General features: G+C 41.3%; 1 protein-coding gene across 1 annotated transcript in view; it reads right to left on the reverse strand.

Annotated features, from left to right (window-relative positions):
* The window catches only part of PFDN1 (prefoldin subunit 1), a 61,631-nt gene that overhangs the window by 17,732 nt on the left and 19,253 nt on the right, over window positions 1-24,646 (reverse strand). Inside the window, exon 3 of the mRNA XM_074962136.1 lies at window positions 15,215-15,299. Coding sequence (XP_074818237.1) covers window positions 15,215-15,299 — 85 coding nt within the window. The remainder of the gene's footprint in view (window positions 1-15,214; window positions 15,300-24,646) is intronic.

Here is a 24,646-nt window from a genome sequence, read left to right on the forward strand (position 1 = left end):
GATCTACCATAAAAAGTTACTTCGGCATAACTACGTCTCTCCGGGGTGTGATAAATCCATACCCCCGAAAGATGTAGCTATGCTGACCTAATCCCGGTACAGACAGTGCTAGGTCGATGGCCAGACTTCTTCCACTTAGTTACCACCTCTTGGGGAGGTGGATTAACTACAGTGACAGGAGAACCCTTCCTCTCACTGCACTGAGTGTCTACAGTGAAGCACTGCAGCAGAACTGCTGCAGCATTTTAAGTGTAGACTAACAATTAATTCGTAACTCCAGGCATAGTAAAGAGTGAGAGAGGGAAGACATGTGCCAAGAGACAGTTATGGCAACACCCTCGAATTCCTGAGAACCAAGGTGTGGTTTAACAATGCTGACTCAAGGCTCGGTCAGTTCTGGGCACAGGTAAGCGTTCTAGACAATATAAACAATTATTTCCTGTTCCCACCTGGGGCGGGGGTGGTGGGGGAGGAAACACAGATTAGCCCTGCAATTAACTGCATAGAGTAAGGGGCAATGAGGAGTGGCTGGATGGGCCACAGTGACTAAGAGGTGAGTACAGAGATAGTAGTCCCATGAGTAAGGATTTCCTATGTGAGTAATGCTATGCCAGGGAAAAAGCCCTGAGGAAGTTCTGGGCATTGCCTTGGATAGCATTTCACTATAAATTCCAAGCTGTCCTTTTAATGTGTTAATACTCTGTTTCCAAATTACAAGAACGATTTTGTAACGTAGCAACTTTGTGTAAAAGACATTTTCAATTTATTCATAAAAACAGGATCCAGTCCTATCAAAGGAAATGGTAGTTGCTCCTCAGGTACTACCATTTCCTCTAAGGAGATCCTGCAAAGCTAAACATCATATTTAAAAAAATGTGGCCAAAATTTTCAAACCTGGGTACCTAAATTTAGGCTCTTAACTCCTTACATAGATACCTGATTAGAAGCAGACTTTTTTGTTTCTACCTATTTCACATTCTAGTTCTCCTTCACTAGAACTGAACACTGGCGTGCAAACAATGCAGAGATAGGTGATTGTTTTTAAAGGCTTTTTCCATTGGAATTTTTAAAAAATGATAGAAACATTTCAATTATAAAGTATATTTTTCACAAAAATCTAAATTCTGGGACAAATTTGACCAGAGACCATCCCTTCAAAAAGCTATCAGAATAATTTTAGATTAATTTATAAACACCTATGTCAATCATTTTCCTAGTTTCAAATCTACTACATGTTTATACACCTAAAAAAAATAAAGACAGGAAAACCAAAGGTCCGAAAGACGAAAGACAAAAGACAACAGTGAAAGTAAAAAACGGGGTGGAATTTCAAACTTCTGACTGCATGAAACTTTAGCCCCTTCTGGCCAACCTACATGTTTATTTTATACCATTTACAGCTCAACTGAAGGCTGGTTGAGTGAATTATTAAAATGATAATAATCAAGTAGCTATCTGCACAACTTGCAGGCCTTACAAAAAATCACTATTATGAAGGTTTATTCCAAATTAAGGTCTAACCCTGCAAAGACATACACACAAGTAAATGTATACGTATTGGTTGTCCCACTGAATTCACAACGGCCAAAAACATGTAAATGTATAAAATAGCTGAAATTTTAAAGTCTAGATCTCATGACCTCCCAGGGCTAAGCCAGTGCCAGATCCTATTCGAAAGCTGGAAATCGACTCTTTTAAATGATCTGATTCTCCTTTTTCTATCCCTGTTAGGTTTAAGGTCTAATACCTGCCAGCCTGTTACTTGCATACCACTTACTATTAGACATACTTTGCTGGCAATTTTAAAAGCCCCCAGATACACTTTTCACCTGTGATCTGTGTTGGAGGCCAGAAGTGATCTAATGCATCAACCCCATCATAGCAGGGCATAGAAACTGACCTCCTGGCTGCATCATAATTACTATAGAGCAACTGATTCCCTTTTAGTTGCAAGGCTGTGATCATGCAGTAAGACTGCTCATCATTACGTGGATCACAGGTAAAGCCACCTCTACCTCACTTGTCCTGCTCCTGCCATTACCTGGACAGAGTCAAAAACTGGAGTACATAAGCAGTAAAGAAATTAGTGCAGTATTAACTTTGTCCCATCTCTCACAGCACTAACTGGCATTAATCCAAATTTGTAAAGCAGCAACCAAATGACATAAAAATGCTCTGTAAAAAGAATGTTTTTGCTCTTTGATTATTCTAGTTTCAGGGTATTCCATATCCTCCAGCTGGCTACAAAACTTTTTTTTTTTAAGCCAAGAAGGCAGCGAGAGGTAGGGGGTGTGGGGTTGTTGTGGCTGTGTTTTTTTGTTGGGCTTGGAGGTTTTTTTGGAGATGCTCTGAGTATTTTTCATTTTTAAATGGGAGACTAGAATGTGGGTTCCCTCTCCCCACTTTAAAGATCCTGATCTATGTGCTAGGATAAACTTCAGCTACTTTCTTCCTGAAAACCGGCAACTATATACAGGGTAGGTTCACACCAGCAGCTCTCCCTACATGTCCAGTGCGCTGCCCTTCCATAGAAGAACCTGCAGCAATGGAGGCTTAGCAGGTGGCACCAGAGAGTAGTGGGTGAACAGCTGCAGGTTGTTACCACTGGGGAAAAGCTTCTTTATATAACTCCGCCTATCCCCAAAGGAAGCACAGAAATGAGAGAGCAGGTTGTGGGGCTTCCACTCCCCATATGCATAGAACTGCAAATAAAGTAGGGCTGTCGATTAATCACAGTTAACTAATGCGATTAACTCAAAAATATTAAGTGCAATTAAACACACTGTTAAACAACAGAATGAATACCATTTGAAATGTATTAAATATTTTGGATTTTTTCTACATTTTCAAATATATTGATTTCAATTACAACACAGAATGAAGTGTACAGTGCTCACTTTTTATTATTTTTTTTACAAATATTTGCACTGTAAAAATTATAAAAGAAATTGCATTTTTCAATTCCTCATACAAGTACTGTAGTACAATCTCTATCCTGAAAGTGCAACTTACAAATGCAGGTTTTTTGTTACATAACTACACTCAAAAACAAAACAATGTAAAACTTCAGAGCCTACAAGTCCACTCAGTCCTACTTCTTGTTCAGCCAATTGCTAAGAGAAACAAGTTTGTTTACCTTTACAGGAGATAATGCTGCCCACTTCTTAATTACAATGTCACCCAAAAGTGAGAACAGCAGTTGGCATGGCCTTGCTGTAGCTGGCATTGCAAGACATTTACATGCCAGATGAGCTAAAGATTCATATGCCTCTTCATGCTTTGGCCATCATTCCAGAGGACATGCGTCCATGCTGACGACATTCGTTTAAAAAATAATGTGTTAATTAAATTTGTGACTGAACTCCTTGGGGGAGAATTGTGCGTCTCCTGCTCTGTTCTACCTGCATTCTGCCATATATTTCATGTTACAGCAGTCTCGAATGATGACCCAACATGTTGTTCATTTTAAGAACACTTTCACTGCAAATTTGACAAAATGCAAAGAAGATATGAACGTGAAATTTCTAAAGATAGCTACAGCACTTGACCCAAGATTTTAAGAATCTGAAGTGCTTCCAAAATCTGAGAGGGATGAGATGTGGAGCATGCTTTCAGAAGTCTTAAAAGAGCAACACTCTGATGCGGAAACTACAGAACCCAAACCACCAAAAAAGAAAATCAACCTTCTGCTGGTGGCATCTGACTCAGATGATGAAAATGAACATGCATTAGTCCACACGGCTTTGGATTGTTATCGAGCAGAACCCATCATCAGCATGTATGCTTGTCCTCTGGAATGGTGGTTGAAGCATCAAGGGACATATGAATCTTTAGCACATCTGGCATGTAAATATCTTGCAACACCGGCTACAACAGTGCCACGCAAATGCCTGTTCGCACTTTCAGGTGACATCGTTAACAAGAAGCAAGCAGCATTATCTTCTGTAAATGTAAACAAACTTGTTTGTCTGAGCGATTGGCTGAACAAGAAGTAGTACTGATTAGACTTGAAGGCTCTAGAGTTTTATATTGTTTTGTTTTTGAATGCAGGTTTTTTTTGGTACCTAATTCTACATTTGTAAGTTCAACTTTCATGATAAAGAGATTGCACTGCAGTACTTGTATTAGGTAAACTGAAAAATACTATTTCTTTTGGTTTTTACAGTGCAAATATTTGTGATCAAAAAAATAAATATAAATTGAGCACTGTACTCTTTGTATTCTGTGTTGTAACTGAAATCAATATATTTGAAAATGTAGAAAACATCCAAAAATATTTAAATAAATGGTATTCTATTATTATTTAACATTGCGATTAATTTTTTTAATCAAAATTAATCGCTTTAGAGCGCTAGAATAAAGCAATGAAAAGGAAGGAGCCAGTGTAGTGCAATTCCCTTCCCATCCATGCAGCAGATGAGTGATGGGTTTTGGCTCTTCCCTCCAGTAGCTGCCACACACAGTGTGAAAAGATGTAGAGAGTAAACCCTAAAAGGGGCTGGCAGAGATTAGATAAAGACAGGGAGATCATATCTGTGCATTCGGCAATCTTTCTGTCAATGCCCAGCAGTGCCTCAGATGCACTTCAGGACACTTTCCTATCGAAGAATTTTAACAGGTCTCATGGGTGGACAGAATTCTGTTACCAATTTTTCTAATAAACTTGAAAATGGAGCATCCACAGGATAGAAGCCTGCATCCATATTGGTAACAACAGCTGGGAGTTAGCAACGTGCATTGATGTAAAGAGCTCAGAGCAAGCCCAATTGCCAAAGACCAACACCAAGTTGGCTGGATGAACTCTGTGCAGAGAGCATTGAAACTGCCATCACAGGCACATGGAACAAGTTACACAGAGCTTTCACCAACTTCCTGAACTCTCCATGCGTTTGACCATTCAGATACAATGCAGATAACTCCAAAAGTCACATGAGGCCATTAAAGCCAAAGTAACACAGCCTTGACTGCCAAGCCTAGTACAGGTTTCAGAGTAACAGCCGTGTTAGTCTGTATTCGCAAAAAGAAAAGGAGTACTTGTGGCACCTTAGAGACTAACCAATTTATTTGAGCATAAGCTTTTGTGAGCTACAGCTCACTTCATCGGATGCATACTGTGGAAAGTGTAGAAGATCTAAGCCTAGTACAGTTAGGAGAGGGTAGCTCCACTAAGGGCCAAACAAGTCCAGGCTTCATCAAGCCATGGAGAGGCTCAGCTGAGAATCTTAACAGCTTGGGAGGCCAGAAATTCTGTCCTGGAGCCTTCCACACCACCATCATAAATGGCAGACTTTGGGAAAGTCTGAAAACAATACAAGATTTTCCCAAAGAGTTCAAACAGCCAAAACTTGTATGCAGCCACTACACCAAGGCCCCCAATGTTGCTCAAACTACAGCTGAACTGGTGTTAGCAATGGTGGGAAACATTTGCAAGATGTCCATAATGCATCTCGTGCCATAAGGTCAAGAGAGCGCTCAAGCAGACCAGCACTTACGGGCACACTTGGAGCAGTTTTTAAAAATGACAGCCTCCTTCTATGCTAAAAGGGAAAAACCACACAATCAAAATAAAATACATCTAGAGTAAAATACAGAGAGGCCAATTCTTGAGAGAATTCCCCTGACAGAAGAACAAACAGGGACACTCATTCTCTCCCATTTATTTGAAAAAGACCACACACTCCAGACCACTGGCCTGCTCCATGAATCCACAATGGGATAAACAGCTTGTCAGTGGTAATTCATGGGATTAAGTGTGGTGCAGCTCAACAACAACATAACATTGTTACCTTCTGGTGGCTGTTTAGTGGCCTGTGAAATGAACTGAGGGTTCACACTAGTTTCTAGGCTTTCACATAATTAAACTACACTCACAATTGGCACACATGTTGACAGTCTCCGTATGGAAACCCAGGGTCTGCCTAAAGCATGGAGAATGGGCTCCCTTCTCACTTCTGGAGGTGGTCCCTCAAGAGCAAAGTGGAGACATAAATGCCTCCATTACTGCCTGGACTGTACTATCCTGGTAACAAAGAACTTCAGTCTCCAAGCCAATTTGGCACTTTTCATCAGCACTAAATTTACTATTTAATTAAAATAGCCTTGTTCTCATGGAGTAGCCCTGGCAAATTGCAGAGACTCCTTATCTGATTGATCAGTAGAAAGAAGATGCTGCTAGTATCTTACACCTGCAGTCAGGCCCATCCTTTCATCCAAAGATCCTCTAACATAACGAACCCATACACCGTTTCTGTGAGGGATATATGATGCTTATTTTACAGAGGAGGAAGGTGAGGCATTGAGATATTGCTAGTTTCCCAAGATCACAGACCATGTCCATGGCAAAGGCAGGAACAAAACTTTGAGTCCTGACAGCCAGCCTCCCTAACTATTAGATCCCATTGCCACAGAACGACCCTTTCCTTTTTTTCTACCATAAAGGAGCCTTGCAAAGTTCAACTCACCCTCTTACTCAAGGAGACTAATGGTATTTGATGGACAAGTAAAATATTCGTTTCTACATCATCATGGCAAAGGGTGGGCGAACAGATCTTTAGCCTGGGTCGGGACAATTTTACATGGCTTCTCAGAAGCCACATGACAAAGGTTCTGAATTAGAATGCAACCACTTGTTTATTTTCCTGTGGTTTTCCAGGATCTTAGTTTTTGCTGTTGACAGACACTGAAGATTTAGCCCTACAGGAGCAGTCAGCTTTCATCCTCTTGTACATGTGCATAGAGTATTAATGTTTGGGAAATGTGAGACACACAACAATGTTCTTGTCAGCACTTTAAAAAAAGAAATCCCATTCAACAAGAATGGAAGCGGGTTGCTTTTGCCCTTTCTATGAAGGAACTAAATTCAACAAGTGGCACAGAGTGGAGAAAGCTGCCACAGAGCAGCCTCCCCCTTATTTGTTATTTTTAGCAATTTAGTCTGACAACGCCTGACAACTAAACATGCCGAGAATAGCGGGAGGGAGGGGATTATCAGATACTACCAGTGAAAAAACACAGCAATAATCACTTCCTCCACGCTGAAGGAAGAATCATTTTCCATGTCTTTATAACATAACAGAGTTTGGTCTTTTTAAAATGCCACATTTAAAAACAGAATCCATCTAGCCCTACAATGGAAACGGATAACATTTCCTGAAACAAAGCATTGTTCCACCCCAGCATATCATGTTTCCTTAAAAACAAGGGAAGAAAAACATTACTAGGTTTTTCTCCTAATACTGCACAAACATTGCTGAGCTAAAAAGGGCCTGTGCTCATCCTTTTAGAATGCTTTCAAAATAGATTTCACACACACACAACAAGAGAATTGATATTATCAAGGCTGGAAAAATCCAATTGCTACTGGTGAGTGGGAAGCTCCTCTTGCAAGTATGTGAGCACAGGGTATCAATCTCTGCAGAATTTAAGAGGTTGCGGGTTTTTTTATTGCCTTATGGTCCCAACCTTGCAAGCACATAAACACAAGCAGTCCCACTGACTTCAGTGGAACTATGCACAAGTGTAAAGTTAAGCACCTTAAGTGTTTGCTGGATTGGTCCCTGCAATGGCAAAGATCATTTTCAAATGTCCATTGAATGTAAAGTGCCATCTTTGAGTTTTTGCACATAGAGGTCTAGTTCCTCTGCCACTGCTCACAACTTTGCCATGCAATAGAGATACCTGAAACTCAACAGTTAAAAAGAATCACAGCAATTATATGATACTGCTACAGAGAAAGCTAGGAGCAACATCAGAGGCAGGCACTGGAACTATTCACGGGAAAGCAGGACCTACCATAATGAGGAGAGAGAGAAGTAGAATAGCAAAGACCTTTCTTTCTCCCACTCAATCCTCGCAGCAGTAAGGAGGCTTTAGAGACCGGAAAGGCAAAAAAAAAAAAAAAAAAAAAAATCTCTTCTTCCTTTCCTGCAGGTCAAGGGGTTGGAGCGAGCTTCAAGTTTAATCAGATATCTACTACCCAGGGGCAAATATTGGAGATGGATCTAGAAAGCACAGTTCAAGAACAGCACCTTGGTACAAATCCCAGCTCACCCCAATTCCTGTTGTTTGTATCTAACCCTGTCTAATGGGTGTTTATGAATTTTTTGAGCGCTGGGTATTATTCCACCATTTTTCAGCACCTTAAGAACTGCACAATTTTTTTTTATACAAGTGAATTTCAAGAGGCTCCCTGCAGTACCCCTAAAAGTGGCTTCCAATGCAGCTGAGTCTCAAAGCCATTTACAGGGCCAGCCTTGTTATTAATTCCATTTTGACTGAAGTTATTATAAAGGTAGGCAGTTTTATTTTTTACTCAAAACTGGCCAAAAACCCTTCAAAGTAACCTGCAATTTATTATTTTAACTGGGATTGTATCCATTGCTAATAAAAGCAAAAATAGGGCAAACAAGTCCTGAAAGAGAAAGTTGAGTTTTATATTGCAGGCTCAGTGTTCAGTAGTTCACTATGGCAGTGCTGTGATTGTAAAAACATGCAGCTCAAGCCTCTGAAGAACACCGAGATAGTGATTTTCAGAAGTACTCAGCACCCAGCAGCTCCCACTGTGACACCTATGGCCAGATTTTCAAAAGAGCTCAATAACCAATGGGCACCCAACATACTGAAGACCTGGCCCGGCTTCCCAGGGCTGAACGCTTAGGAAAGTTCTGCCCTACGTCAGCAGCATACATCTCATGCTGGCCTGATAACAGCTCTGCAATACTAATGTCTCACACAACAAACTCCCAACAATGCACTGGATCAGCCCCCTTGAGGGTGGGATTTCCAAAAGCACCTAGAGGAACTAGGCACCCAACTCCCAGACTGTCAATAGCAGTTGGGCACGCACTTTCAAAAAGCACACTCAAAATGGGCACTATTTTTAGCATGCAGAGTGCTACCAAAAAGAAACACACTTCCAGGATTTTATAATTAATTATTAAGCGAGGCTAGGAGCACTGCCTATTATTAAGGTAACCCAACACTCAGTCAAGACTCTATTTTCAATTGCTTAAAAAACTTTGCAAACTTTGGACTGAAATTTTCCATGCCATGCCTCAGGCTTACTTTGGGGGGGGTGGGGGGGGCACGCAGGGGCACGCTGTAAAGCCAAAGTAATTCAGCTATTTCCAATGTCATTGGAAATGGGTTGAGTTGGGTATCATTCCAAACCCTTTCTCCCACAAACACAATGGTATCAAATATGACAAACATAGAACAATGATGTAAATATATATTTGAGAAAGTGTTAAAGTATAATTTTTAAAAAATTATTTTAAATACGCAGCCCTCACAAAGTTAAATTGTGGCCCTCAGCTGTGGGAGGGCATAGGCAGTGTCTAGGCAGCTGAGTGCAAAGACAGCATCTTTACGGAAGCACTGGAGCTGTGCCACTGTAGTGGAGATGGGGAGGCGGTAAAGAAAACAGCAGACATTGCGGAGGTAAATCCAACCTATCTACATTTAATAATCTAAAGGTGGGGATTTTTAACCTCACCATGTTTCTCTCAGTCTGATATTTTCTTTAGGATGATCTAGTGGAATCACTAAGATCACGTAAGTTTCACATTCTTTCCTCCATGCATCACTGGTTGCTTTCAGGACCAGAGAAATTCTCTCCCAGCTACTCCTGTGATAAGTGACGTAACTTGGATTCAGGTGTTTCCCTGGAAATCCTCAGCTCACAGGAAGCATCAATGTAAGACTTCAACCTTTCTCACAAGGAATCCCATGGCACTCCTGGAACAGCCAGCTTGATAGGTGGTTAATAATGGATATGAATCTTCATTTTAAACAAACTGTAGAAGCTTTAGGGAACCTGGCCCCCATATCAACAGTTAAAAAGGAGAGAGCAATCCAACTGGCAGCCACTTTCCCTCTCCCACCAGTTACTGACATCAGTCACTGCTTTTGTTACAGTCAATTCAGCGCCAATAACCGTTGGCCAAAGGCAGCTGTAAGCTTCAAAGGACAAAAAACAACCATCAAGTGGACAGCTCTGAAGCTCTGCCTAAGAAGTAGAAGGTTATAATTTATGGGGAACTCCACCCATTCTGCTTAACCCAGCAATCTGAAAGTTCAGAAGGTTAAGAACCATTTCCCACCAGGAACAGATGGAGACATGCAGCTAAAGGTTATAGCTGCTGAAAACTGACCACAGTCTGGCAAGACTAGCAGCCTGGGAGCCCAACACTCAGTAAACAAAGGCCTATCAACCAGATTCCATTTGGTTTTAACACTGGGACTGCATCTAACCAGGACGTTTACAGCTGCCTTTGCAGCTACACCTGTGCGATCAACGGTGAAATGTTTAGTATGTGGTAAAAATGCCTGTGTCCTGTCTACACTAGAGCTTACTCATCTTAAAGCACTACTATTACCAAAGAGGTTAGTCTGAGAGCGTGTGTAATTTTGTGGGCAAGATAATAAGAGAAAGTTAAGGGAGGTGTCATTTGATTCATAGAAATCTACAGAACCATAATTTCAATGTGTCCCCCTCTGCAGCATGGCGGGAGAACTCGCTGCCCCCAGGTCCCCACTCCAGGATCTCCAGTTGGCAGAAATGTTCATAATATGATGTCACTGGAAACGGGTCAAGTTAGGTAACATTCCAAAGCCCTTTCTCCCACAACCCTAAAACAATGATGTAGATATACATTTGAGAAAGTGTTAAACTATAGTTTTAAAAAATGATTTTTAAATACAGGCATGTCAAACACGCAGCCCCCACAAAGTTAAATTGTGGCCCTCAACTGACAGCACTGTGTTATCAGTTAATGCCCAGAACATATCTGATTAATTTATTTTAATGTTACAGATTACTATAATGGAAGGAGCACTTCAAATTGATTTGTCATCATCGGCAAAAAAGAAAAGGTTCAGTGGTACTGATTATTAGCTTGGTTTATTATGACAAAAGAGTTGTAATGAGGCACTGGTTAAGACATCAGCATGCAGCCAGAAATTACTGGAATCCATCCGCAAACAGTACACAGGTAGTTATATCATTATGTAACATATATATGATGTATGTTATTACAATCCCAAAGTAATTTAATACAAAAATCCTTGTTTTTACTTCGGTCTTGATCATTTTTAGAAGTCTATGGGGAGAAGAAAAATACCAACTAGTAGTTGAATCTTTAAGTATACCCCTGCAGAGGACCTGGTTAAATACAACCCTCAGTTGCAACTTGCATGCTATAAGAAGCGCACCCAAAAAATGAATTTGGCAAGGTTGGAGGGGAAGTACATTGAGCATTAAGAAAAAGTCAAAGATTTTGGGACAGGTGCCAACTGTGGGTGAGACTTGCCTTATACTAGTTCCCATGGCATGCATTTAGAGAACACCTGCTTCTTCTGCGGTAAGCTGGAAGCCCGAAGGCATCCATTAAGTAGAGTTTCAACACATGAAAAACTGTATGCAGCAGTCACTCTTAGTGAGAACGCTGCTCTTTCCTTGACAACCCCAGAACTCCAACAAATTTCAAATGAAACATTAACTGTGCTTAGAATGACTTCCCCAGAAGTAACCAAGCACCATTTAAACTCATTAGGTGCTGTTAAATACCAAGAAGGAGCAATTTTAAAGCTACAGGTGAGCTTAATCGCACTGGCTCCCCATATCAGAGCTCATTAATATTATGACAAAAGCAGTCTTCAGTGATGAGATAGCTAAAGATGTCACTCAAATGGATACTCTGGGTCATGATTTGCATGAAGCCTTCAAAACCCAAAGAATTATCCAAGGCTCTGTCAATCTATGGGATCTCATTAAGAAAAACAGACTAATGGTGTGCTCGAATGCAAAGAGGGAAGTCAGAGTGAAGGTGGCAGAGACTATTACAAAGCTAACTGCAGACAGGTTGTTGCTCATCTACTGGTCAAGTCCAGACCTCAGCATGACGATCTTCTATGAGAAACTTTGGGGAAGTATGAGTTCTCCATGATCAATGTTCGTATATGATGGAACCACCCATATGTGCCAGGCAAAAAACAAACTAATGCACATCTTGCATGGTTTTCCTAAGCCAGCACCTACTGACAACATGATCAGTACCTTATGCCAGCAGAGGCCTTTCGGGATAGCAACCATAGATGGTATGGCTAAGGTACAAACTGTCGAGAAACTAGAAACTGTTAACACCTGCCAAGATTTGGCTGAACACTTCATTATGTGGCTACGAAGAAAATACTGGATCTATGACGGAATCCATCTCACACTTGACAAGTATGTAGAAGAATCAATTAAAAATATTACCAGAAAGAAGAGACTCCATTGTACTGCACTTGTCAAATATAAAATCACTGACTCCACGAACATCCCCAGTGCCACAGTGAAGAAGTTACTGTCTCATACTCACACGAAGGATGAGTTAACTGCATACCTTGTGGGAAAAACGCTCCAGCATATGAAGAATTGCTCAAAGAATTTCATCGGTGTATGGTATAATGAAGCTGCTGCCTCAGTGGTCAGTGGAGTTTCTTCATAGTTCCTATGAGGAAGCTGACTCTAAAATTATCTTGCATGCCATCAATGTCACAGAGAGAGGTGCTACTAAACTTCAGATTTTTTCCATAAGACTCGGATGTTCCAGTGCTCTCTGTCAGACGCTACCCAAGACTTCCACCAGATGCTGTTTTTGTGCCTGCTGCTGTGGTACAGAATCACAGGCTGTATATACCTCAGAGATGTGTTCCTATCCCTTGGACCATTAAAAACCACCCAAAGCCAGCTGGAAAGGCCAAATTATCTTACTGGAAGGCATTTGATTCAGCCTCTGAAGATCCTGAACTTGCCCTGAAGTTGCTCAGAACAGCTGAGACAGTCATTGACGAAGTCGTAATTGCACTGGAGGTGTTCCTATGCCCAGTTTACCATTTGAAGATCAACATTATGACACTTGCAAAGGCATGCAAGCGTATGTTTTCCAAGACGCAAATGGAGAAAGATTGCTACCAACAAGGGATGCATTTTTACCTGCTATCAAGAGGACAAATTATTAAGCAATGGAATGGCTTCAGGTTCAGAAAGTGCATTCAAATCAACCCTTTAATAACTGTTGAAGCAGCACGGGGACTCGTGAACATCACTGACATTGGGTTTCATCACTGACTGTCCCAGCCATGAGGTCAACCCAAGCACCTCGGCTCAGAAATGACAGCTGTAATTTGCAAGTGCATCTTTCATATTATTCATGGAGAGAGAATTTTCTATAAATACAGTGTTAATGTTTTTCTCCAGAGTATAGGACAGCACTGTCAAGCTACACTGCCCTGGACTTCACAACTAAATAGGCACAGTCCCAGCTTGATCAGACCTGGCAACCCACACTTGCTAACGTCCAAAATGTAGTTAAAACGTTATCTTGCCTCATATCATTAGCACAGCTGCCCCCATAGACATATCTGTTCTCTCCTTTCCGCTGAAAACTGAGACCGTTAAAAACAGATTTTCAATGGTTAGGATATCTCCCTCACGGTGGATCCTACTTTTATTAGGATACTGTGATAACAAAAACATATCCCCTCATTAAAGAGTTTGTCATGATGCCGTTACGGTTGCAGGCACATCTCTGTAGTTGGAGTGTGTATTACGTTTCAAGAATATTATAGTTAGAACACCACAAACGTGAACAGTAGATACCAAGGAAATGCAAGCTTAAGGTTGTCCTATTCAAACACGACACCCAAAACTACTTTAAATCTGCCTCATCCTATCATCCGTTCTTTGAATAAGAACGCCTTTCACCACATTAAATCCTCAGTCTTTAAAATGAAAAAGACCTAAAAATGGCACATTCTTACTCTTCAGATCTGCTCCCTGTGTCTATTCAGAATCATATCGAAGTACTTTATTGAACAAAATACAAGAACCTGATTTTCAAAAGTAACGAACACATGCCACTTTCGTTGTGTTTAATGGGAGTTGGGGTTGCTCAACATCTCTGAAAATCAGGCCATGCATTTAAGACTTTTTTTTTTTGGTACACCTTTTAGGGCTATATAAGGCAGAGTAGACTAATACTTGTCATCTCTCTCTCTCACTTCATCAGCAGAACCATTAACTAAGTTCTGCATGCAGATTATTTACTGCTAGAGATGCAAAAGACAGATGCCATCTCATCTTTCTGATTCTAGGTTGCGCTTTCAGGGCAAACAGAAGAAAAGCACCTTTCTATTTACCTACTGATCTGTAGTCACTGAGTAAATATAGAACTCCACAGTGCCACTTTTCAGAGTAAAATTGCAGTTTAAGCACTTCACATCGCTATTCCATGATGCAAGCACACACACGCGCCTGCCCTGCCTTCCCTATTGTTAATTCCTTCTCCAAACCTCACACTAACATATCAGACTGTTTGGTCAACTTATCATTTGCTTCCCCAAACACATTTCTAAAGGGTTATTTTGTTTTGTTTTTAAGTTCTTTGCTCAAGATACTAAGGGGCAGGGTTTCATATTATTCACATATTAGGGACATTTAAAAAAAGACATAATGGTAACACTTTTGGTGCATTTCTATTTGCGTCCCTCTGAAGAATTAAATGTAATGAGCAAAGCAAATGAACCTGGTTTGTATCCCCTGGACATTGGTCAAGATTAAATGGATACAATGTCCTGTTTCAGCAGTTTGAACTTGCAAAAGGACATTAACTGAAATTACTGTGCATTTCCTATATAATTCTGTATCTCTCAACTACTCAAATTATGTAATATGTCTAAATCATATTCATTACTTCTAGACTAGATAGGTATTTTCCTAACAGGAGGGTCAGCAGGATATGTATTGCTAATATTACTACCATGACAGCTGCTGCATTCTACCCAAGAGATAGCAATGTTTCAGCAGTGGATAGGAGTTCTAGTGTTTTAAGATCCTTTAGGATGAAAGAAAAGGAGGACTTGTGGCACCTTAGAGACTAACCAATTTATTTGAGCATGAGCTTTCGTGAGCTACAGCTCACTTCATAGGATGCTGTAGCTGTAGCTCACGAAAGCTCATGCTCAAATAAATTGGTTAGTCTCTAAGGTGCCACAAGTCCTCCTTTTCTTTTTGCGAATACAGACTAACACGGCTGCTACTCTGAAACCTGTCTTTAGGATGAAAAGCACTATATAAATATACTATATATGTAAGGGATGCAACAAAGACTATCATGTTGAGTTTTTTTTAAGGTCCTACTTTCAATATCACCTTAATTCACCTAAAACTTACCTCAAGTTCTTTAATTTTCTCTTCTGCTATTTTTTGTTTTTCTAAGAGTTGGTTGTGAATTACTCCCTTGGACTGAAGGATAAACCTACAAGTGAGAAAGAAAAGAAAAGTCAGGCACATTTACTATGGTCGCAGAGAGCTAAACTACATCAACCAAATGTTACTCACTCTCATCCTGTGCTCTGTAAGGAGAGACTGCAGAGAGATTCATTTACAGCACAATAAAAGATAATGGAATTGATTACTCAATGGGCTGAAAAAATGGAGGTGATTATCTAGTGAAAGCGGCCCAGACTTCACTCAATTCAAGACAAACTAAACACTTAAAATGGAGTAAAGGTTGACGCCAAACTTTTCTGCCCCATGCGCTGTTACCAGCCTTCTGGATGGTCTTAACATTTAGAGAAGACACTTGTATTGCACAGCTTGCAGATGAAATACTGAAGATTTGAACCACAGAACATGTTACATAACTGTTCATGCATACAAATGGCTGATACTCTGGCACCACGCTAACCTTTAGGTTTCCATGCAAGTCCCATAATTTCGTTATCTCAGTTTAAGAGTTTGGATACAGAGATACACTAGATCTGTATTTCATGACTGTAGTGGGTGGTTACCCGCTCCTGCCCTGTGGGGCTTGAGAGCCAGGGCTGAGGGCAACAAAGGCTAGGCTGATTGGGGAAATGGCTGCAGCTGGGCCACATCCCAATCAGGCCACAGCTGGGCCTATAAAGGGACTGACTGCTAGGCTGAAGCTTAGCCAGTCTCTCTCTGAACGCAGAGAGAGAGAGAGAGAGAGAGAGAGAGAGAGAGAGGGAGGGAGGGAGGGGCCTGGCTGCAGGGACCTGAGGGAGAACCTAGATTGGAGCAGGGCTGAGGGGGAAAGGCCAGGGGAGCTCCGGCCTGGAAACCCCCAGGCTGCGAGGCCTAGGTTAGGGCCTATTGGGTACTGGGGTTGCTAGGGGGCAGCCCACGGGTAGACAGAGGCAGTAGGTCCAAACCCCCTCGCCTGTGATGAGTGGCTGATATACTGCAGTCTGCCCCGGGGAGCGGGGCTAAGCGATGACTGGCAGTAGCCAAGACTGAGGCGAGGTGGGGGTAGTGGGTGGGGGTTCCCCGGGGAGGGGAGACCCTCAGAGATTGTTGGGGTTTACTGCCAGGGGGCAGCACCCCAGTGGGAGGAGGCATCGGGTTCTGGGAGGGACTGGGGCTGGCAGTAAGGCGGATCACCAGACAGCAGAGGGCGCGCCAGAGCCTGACAAGCTAATTCCCAAGGACAACTAGCAGGCGGCGCAGCTGGGCGAGTCCAGCTCTATTACAATGACGCTTGGATATTTCATGGCACATGGAATCTTTGCTTGAAAAGGGAAAAGAGACTGTCTTCAGTAGGCTATGTATCTAATCATTAATCATTACAGGACTTCTTCCACGGATTGTTTATGCCTGGAATATGACTGACCTCTATGGTTAAGATTAGATCTGGCAAAAATTCAGGAATTTCCATTTCTGTGGGAAATTCTGCCATTTCAAAAAAGTTTTCATTCCAATTCAGAACAAAAACTTGAAATTTCAGTTTCCCACAGAAAAGAAATTCTGAAATTATTTGTTTTAAAAAAAAAATTTCAGTTCCATTTTTCTAAATGAAAGAGCAGCTGCCGCCACCTCCCAGGCTGCCTTCCATTCCTGGGGATGCCCTGGGATTCAGGTGAGCTCCCCACCACAGAGCAAGGATCCTAAAGCCCTGAGAGCCATGGCTCCAGCCAGAGCCTGATCTCGGGGCAGTCCACATGGCAAGGTTGCCCATGAGCCATAGACCGTGGAAGCTCTGAGGTCGCTGGCCTCAGGACAGTTGTCACGGAGGGGTCTTCCCGGAGCCAGAGGAACCCTACCTGTGTTTTGTCAGAAGTTCATTGAACCCAACACATTTCTGATAAATATTTCAGGTTCAATGAATTGGCATTTTCCAATTAACCTTGTCCCCGATCAGCTCTAGTTAAGAGTCAGGTATTAATATTTTGGTGGTAACAGAAGACATGAACCTGCGTAATGGCTGGGATAAGGCAAATCCTGGTGGTTCTCACTATGGAGACAGATTTATGCTTGTTTGGGTGCCCTTAACTGTGCTTTAACAGTTTCCATTGTTTAGGGCTTGTTTATTTGTTTAAAGTGAACTTTGAATTCCAATGCTATCTAAAGTTCAGTTTTGTTGCATTCATATTTTTTTAAACTGAAGCTGCAGTCACGAATGTCTATTTCTTCTTTTTCTCCATTTACAATCAAGTTATGAAGATAAGTTTCTTATGAATTATAGATGAAAGTAACAGCAAGTTTGTACAGCCATCATAAGAAAGCTGCCCCCAAGCTGCTCAGAGCAGCGTTCTGAGTAATCACACGGCTCAAGGCTACTCTCAGAATATGACAGATAACTTGCAAAGAGGTAAAGGCTAACTGAGTTCAAGTAAATTTTAGGAACCTTACATAGCTTTCTTCATCCCCTCCTCTCACACACAAGGAATGCACAAGCAACAGATTAGCCTCTTCCCTACTTAGAAAGTCACCCAGAAGGATTAAAAGGAGCCTCCACAGCTCATACCATTGTGTTCAAGGTCTCTCCCAGGGCTAACTAGTGTCTGGGACCATGTCTTCATGCCAGGTGACAAGTGATCAAGTTGAACAGCTAAAAGGAATAGCTTTAGACTGGGCAGTGCCAGACTACATGCCTCTTCTGCACAAAAGTTTGAATTCAATGTGCAGCATAATCTCCCATGACAAATGGATATTATTAACACATTTATTCAGGGCCTGGAAGATGAACAGAAATGAGGATCCTCCTGCACAGCTTGAAAAACGTACCCAACACCAGCTGCCGGAGGATTAAGCCTGGGTGAACAATACCTGGTGCCATCACAGCCCTGCAATTTATAGCAACAGAAGTGTTGGGTGCTGCATTTAATTTTAACATGTTGCCAATTCATGCTCTCCTTAATGTGGTTCTCACACTTTACAGTGCTTTCCTTGATTTTGTTACACATTCTTTTCCTTCCTGGCTTCACTCTACTTTCTCTCTCTTATAATTCACATGGTAGCTCTTCTTATGTAGTTTTCAATGTCTCTCCTCACTTTGTCCCTTTTCTCTCCAACCATTTTGTGCAACGCTTCTCCTTGGTATCATCTTCGCTACCCCAAAATTCCTCTTTTAATATCTTTCTCTTTTTATTTACTCCATCCCCTCAATTTCTCCCTCTCTCCACCTACCAGCCTCAACCCCTCCACCACCTGTTCAGACACTGGTAACCTTTTCAGGCCTTAACACTCAATAGCCAGGTGCCTAAACTAAAAGGAAGGTTCTGTCTCTCTGGGTGCAGTGTCCCTGTGAGAAGCCACATCCACCCGTGTTCCCTCAGGGAAAGGGAAGGTCACTGCATTTGCATCAGGTGCAGCCCTGGATCCTAAGGGGCACCATTTCTCATAGCCTCCAGCTATCAGGTTTTGATAAATATAAAGCTCTCTCACACATCCTTTGGACAGTTGGAAGAGAAAGGGAGCATTACCCCTGCTTCTTTCCTATACTAAGCTCTTTGAGGCAGGGACTCTTTTTGTTCTGTGTTTGTACAGCACCTAGCACAGCAAGATCTTTGTCCATGCAGCTCCTAGGCACTGCTGCAATACATATAAATCATTCCTCTCTCACACCCGAAAGCATCATGGCTACTGTAACGGTGATGGTGGTTGTGTGTTTGGGGGAGAGGTGGCTCCACTTCCCTAATTTTTTTTGGGGGGGTGGAGGGGGTGGGGTGGACCACAACTGTGAACAGCTGCAGTACCTACTCATTTGCTGTACATAGCTTTCCAAAGTTGGAGTAGTTCAAACTGACCATCTTCTCTGTTCCAGTGCTGTCCACTGTGTTCTAAATATGGAACAGTGAAAACTGACAAGATTCTGGTCAATTTTCACTGCACTGCAATTTGGACAATCTCTGAGCAGCAGCACTGAAGTTGTCCATGCAGACTTAGGAAGACTACACAGCATCAGTTTACACTTGGTTTACTCTGGAAGATCTTTGCAGCTGTAAGGGCTTGAGGATTGTTTGTTTGTTGGTTAAACGAAAGCTTAGATTCTGCAGCTGTCAACACCATTCAACTGAGAAATATCCTCCCTGGTGCCTTTTCTCAAACAAAAGCTTAAGAATGTACATTGATAGCAGCCAAAGACCAAAATTTTCAAATTGAAATCTTAAAGCTAGAAAATTACATCTACATTTATCCACCTAAGTGGCCTGACTTTCAGAGGTACCAAACCATCAAACAACTGGGTTACTGATGATGTAGGTGCCTAATTTGGGGCATTCAATTTCAAAAATGTTGGCCAACGTTTTCACCCAACTGAGGAAAAGTGTACCATTTATCTGAGCCACCAGAGAAAACAGGGAGGCCTACTCCATGCAGTCACATAAACAGCATTAGAGTAATTTAGCAATTAGTAAATTAGTAATTTTGGCCCAGATTTTGCAATTTCAATTAATCCAGCTAAACACTTAGCTAGAATGTTCATTGTTGAGTAGGAGAGAAATCAGGCAAGATTGTTTTTGTGCAGTACCTACAGTAGCGGGTTACACTGAATTGTATTGCTGAGAAACATATAGGTATTACATTTTGACATTTTAAGTAATGTCAAAGAAACCTAGAAAGTACACTAGATACTTTGGGGATTGGTCCTGCTCCTGAGGTCCCTTCCAACTCTGATATTCTATGATTCTATGCTTTCTTTAGTGTGTATACAAAAGAAATATTCTAAACATGTTAATTCAGTGCAGAGTATATGAAGAAGCTGAATAGCTGGTGACACTGCAGGGACTAGAATATTTAGAGTGTTCACTTTCACCTAGCATACAATATAATGTTTTGGGGTGTTTAAAAAGCAAGGGGCAGATTCTCAGCTGGTGTAATTTAAGTTAATGGACCTATGACAGTATATAAATGACAGGAAAAACAAAGCCAGCAGGGCCCAGTTGCCTCCTTCGGAAGTGTGAAGTTGAACTTGTGAGATTAACCTAACTGATATGAGCTACATAGGGTAAAAAGGCACTGAGCAAGCTTCCACCGCACCCACCTCTAGTTTCCGCAAGTGAAGTTCCACCACTCAAGAGTTATTAATTGTAATTATGATGACTGGTATGTGCCAATGTGTGGACGTTGCTGTACAAGACAAACACCATGGCAATCCCTGCTCCAGAAAGCTTTTTACCTAGACATGGATCCATTAGGGACTGGAATGAGGCCAAACTCACTTCACATGCTTCTTTCTTCAGAAGCAAAGCTTTCTACTCCTGATTACTCATAGAACCTTCAGAGCAAAAACCAATACACTCTGCAGCCAAACAGCATGAAACCACCACCCAGAAAGTTGTGAATTTTCCCTTTTCAGCTTAATTAGCTGTTAACTTTAAAGTCTAATAACTTTCACAGCTGCTCCTCATACAAGAAATATCCATATCTCATGTAGTAGGATAGATTCCTCAAGTACTGATGTTCCATTCATTTGAAAGGACAGTCCATTAAAAATAAGGTTGCAAGTTTTTAACAGAAAAACAGCTCAATGTTCTTTTGATGATTTGCATACATAAAAGACTTCCTAAGGTCCCTAAAAATGTGTAAAAATGAGAAGAAGGGAGCCAGCTAGAATATATTAGGCTCTTCTGGTGCCATGTGAGAGATTCTGTGGATTGTTCAACAAAATCTGGGATGCCAGCAGCACAAGCAGCTCTTTATTACAGTGAGTGAGTATTTCTCCGAGAGAGAGAAAGAGAGAGAGAGAGAGAATATGAATGAGTCTGAGACTCCTCATGACTGCTGGCTCTAAAGACATAAAATGTATTGTAGGAACAAAAAAGTAACAGTATTACCAAGGACAAGCAGAAAGAAAAAACACCCCAGAAAATCTTTCACAAATTCCCCCACTGATTTCTATATTCCTCCCAATAACCCTCTGTTAATCCTAAAGCAGGATTTTTGTTTCTTTGAAACAGGGTAGAGGCTATATATTCCCCTTAGAAACCCAGCTGTTTGTTTCCTTCAGAGTTCCCTCCATTTCCAGATGTGAAATTTCTAGCATATGTCTTTCCATTATTTAAATCGATACAGATAATTTTATGCCCCTCCCACTCCAACATGGTCTGCAGGATGTAGCTACTCATCAGTAATCCTATAAACTGCGGGCCCCTTTGTCACTCTCACATACTGGCAAACACACCCACATACGATGTTCACACTGAACATTTAATCAATAACCCACAGTTTGTTTGTGCCAGGTGTGACAATGCTGCTCGTGGGAGCCAGCTGAGATCACTCAATTAGGGTGAACTGCAAACAAAAACAGGGCAGACAAACCCCAAAAGCTGGTGGATATTCCAATACTTAGATTTACCAAGCCAGCACAAAACAGCTCCTGTATCACCTCACTGGTTACTCAGAAGTCCAAACAACGCAGTTCCCTTAAAGTGCTCCATCCAGATACACATCATGATGATGATTGAAAATCTTATCTCATCATATAAAAGAAAAGCTTCTTCCAATCCCAAAGAATCAGCCACACACCCAGGTCCAATTATAACTTAGATCTTACCCAAAATACACGCTATATATATACACACACAAGAATATAGCCAATTCTTATTAACTAAGCTAAAATTTATTTAAAAAGAAAAGAGAGTTTTGGTTAAAAGATCAATATACATACAGACTCGAGTTCAATTCTTGAGGTTTAGATACGTCATAGAGATGAGCTTGTAGTTGCCAAAAGCCCGTTTAGAAATAGTCCATAGGTTATAGTCCAATGTCCATATTCAGGGTGACTCCAGTCAGTGACTGGGGATCTCAATCCTTATGGCTTAAGATTTCCCCCTCTTGAAACCCAAAGCAGATCTGAGATGAAGAAGGATCACGGCCCAAGATTTTTATACATTTCCTGCAACCTTTTGGCCTGAGAAAACAATAGGCTTAACTTTCCTTCTTCCAAACGCCATGGCAATTAGCACAGGATAATTTATCCATTAAACAGTTCAGATACAGGTTACCACAACCTTCAAAAGAGACATATAGATAATAATACTGTTTCACTCAAGTGTCTTCCTAAATGTTAATATTCCTTTTTTGATCTTTGAATCAAAGCTATAGCAATAGACAAGACTTGTTTGCTTACATCACAAGACCTGAACAAACATCTACTCTATCTCTAACAATGCAGACTTGCATTTCAAAGCTCTATCATTTACATATCTTCCTAACCAGTCTTTAAAGTTTGGCCATGGGTCAGGTCAGTCTGAGTTAATTCTTTCTGGCCCTGTCACCTTTCAATGAGATATTATAGTACTCTCATAATGTCACACCAGGATTTACTATTTGACTTACAAAACAGTATTACATTGTAAAATATTTAAACTCTTGCTGAAAGAGTTTATGGGGATACTTGTTCACAAATCAATGCAGAGTATACATTTTATGGCACACAAGTTATGCTGGACTGTGGTGACACCTGTACGTAAGTTTGCCTAACACTTTCCATTAGGAGCCCCTGATTTCAGTTGTTTATAATTTTGCCAATCTTTAACCATTCAGGCTGAAATTTTTCATGCCTCAGGCAGATTTTTTTTTTTTTTTTTTTAAATTCAGTAGAAATTATTCAAGCTATTTCTGAGAATCAGATAAGGGAGGAAATAAGTAGTTCTGCCAATGTTAAAAGTATTTTCTACCAGCTCTAGTGCCTCCCAGGTTTGGAGTAGGAACCTGAAAATTGATGCCAGGATAATCCATCTGCCAGAGAGATGCCTTTTGCTATCCAAATGAGAACCCATCCATATTTGGCCAAATTATAAACCTCTAAAAATTACCATTTGCACATGCTCAGTAAAACTTGTTAGAGGTTTGTGACTAAGATCTCTGAACATTCTAGCCACACTGAGCATAACTCCAGCCCTGCATAACTTCCTAAATCCCAACCACACAGAGCATGCTCCTGGGCTAGGGAAAGTACTGCAGCTGCCACCCCTTTGGCCTAGGAGAAGGCAGACGCTAAAGTAAGCGGGGGGGGGGGCATACAGCTCTGCTTCCCGGTTTGGGAAAGCTCCTCTTTCTGCTTCAATCTGTTTTAATCACAGGGGCACTGGGCACTAGGAGGAGACAAGTCCTAGTTTCGCTCTTCCACTGGTGTTAATTCTTTACACTTCACAGCCCTTATTGTTGAGCAAAGCCTCATACCCCTACCTTAGGAGGTGAGCAGATATCACTGTCCCTTACATATGGGGTAACAGCACAAAGTCACCTCTGCCAGAACTATTGGTTTCAGAGTAGCAGCCGTGTTAGTCTGTATTCGCAAAAAGAAAAGGAGTACTAGTGGCACCTTAGAGACTAACCAATTTATTTGAGCATAAGCTTTCGTGAGCTACAACTCACTTCATCGGATGCATTCAGTGGAAAATACAATGAGATTTATATACACACAGAACATGAAAAAATGTTATCATACACACTGTAAGAAGAGTGATCACTTAAGATGAGCTATTACCAGCAGGAGAGCAGGGGGAATAGCTCATCTTAAGTGATCACTCTTCTTACAGTGTGTATGATAACACCCATTTTTTCATGTTCTGTGTATATATAAGTCACCTCACTGTATTTTCCACTGAGTGCATCCAATGAAGTGAGCTGTAGCTCACGAAAGATTATGCTCAGATAAATTGATTAGTCTCTAAGGTGCCACTAGTACTCCTTTTCTTTTTCCCAGAACTATGAATACAACCAAGAGGCTGCTCTAATTTACTGCAGCCTTACCTGGCTGCCTATGAGCTTCTCCAAAACCCACAATTGCTGTAGCATTCCACAAATCAGCCACTTCCTTTTCTTTCCTAGCATGTCCCTACATCAGTGGCTATGAGAGGAAAAACATAGGGCTGAGTACACTGGAGCATGGTAAAGGGGCCATAGCAAGGACTAGAATATGGCCCCAGGTCTCTAGTATGGTAGACCTAGTTCTCATGCATTTGGGCTCACTTTCAGAATCAATGTGCCAAATTTGTATTTGGCTGTGCTGTCTAATCACTAGGTCACACGCTACTCTCCAGAGACTGGAACAGAACCCAAGATTCTCAATATTCCTTTGCTGTCGAGCAAAGTTTTGTAAGTCACTGGCAAAGTATATGTCACATGCCTGTATTGGATGGTCCACAGACAGGACAATAGCCTAATGCTACTACTAGTTACTCCTCAGACTGAAGTAGCAAAGGTCTGTGTTATGGATCTAAGGTCCTGGATTCCAACCAGACCAATGATTCATGCAGGAAGTCAATATGGTTCCATAAAATGGGAGTTTTGGTTATTCAATTCACTTTAAAAAAAATCATCTAAAAAGTTACAAGTAAAAATGTTAAAAGAATG

Source organism: Natator depressus, chromosome 8 (assembly GCF_965152275.1).
Source record: "Natator depressus isolate rNatDep1 chromosome 8, rNatDep2.hap1, whole genome shotgun sequence".
NCBI classification, from domain to species: Eukaryota; Metazoa; Chordata; order Testudines; family Cheloniidae; genus Natator; species Natator depressus.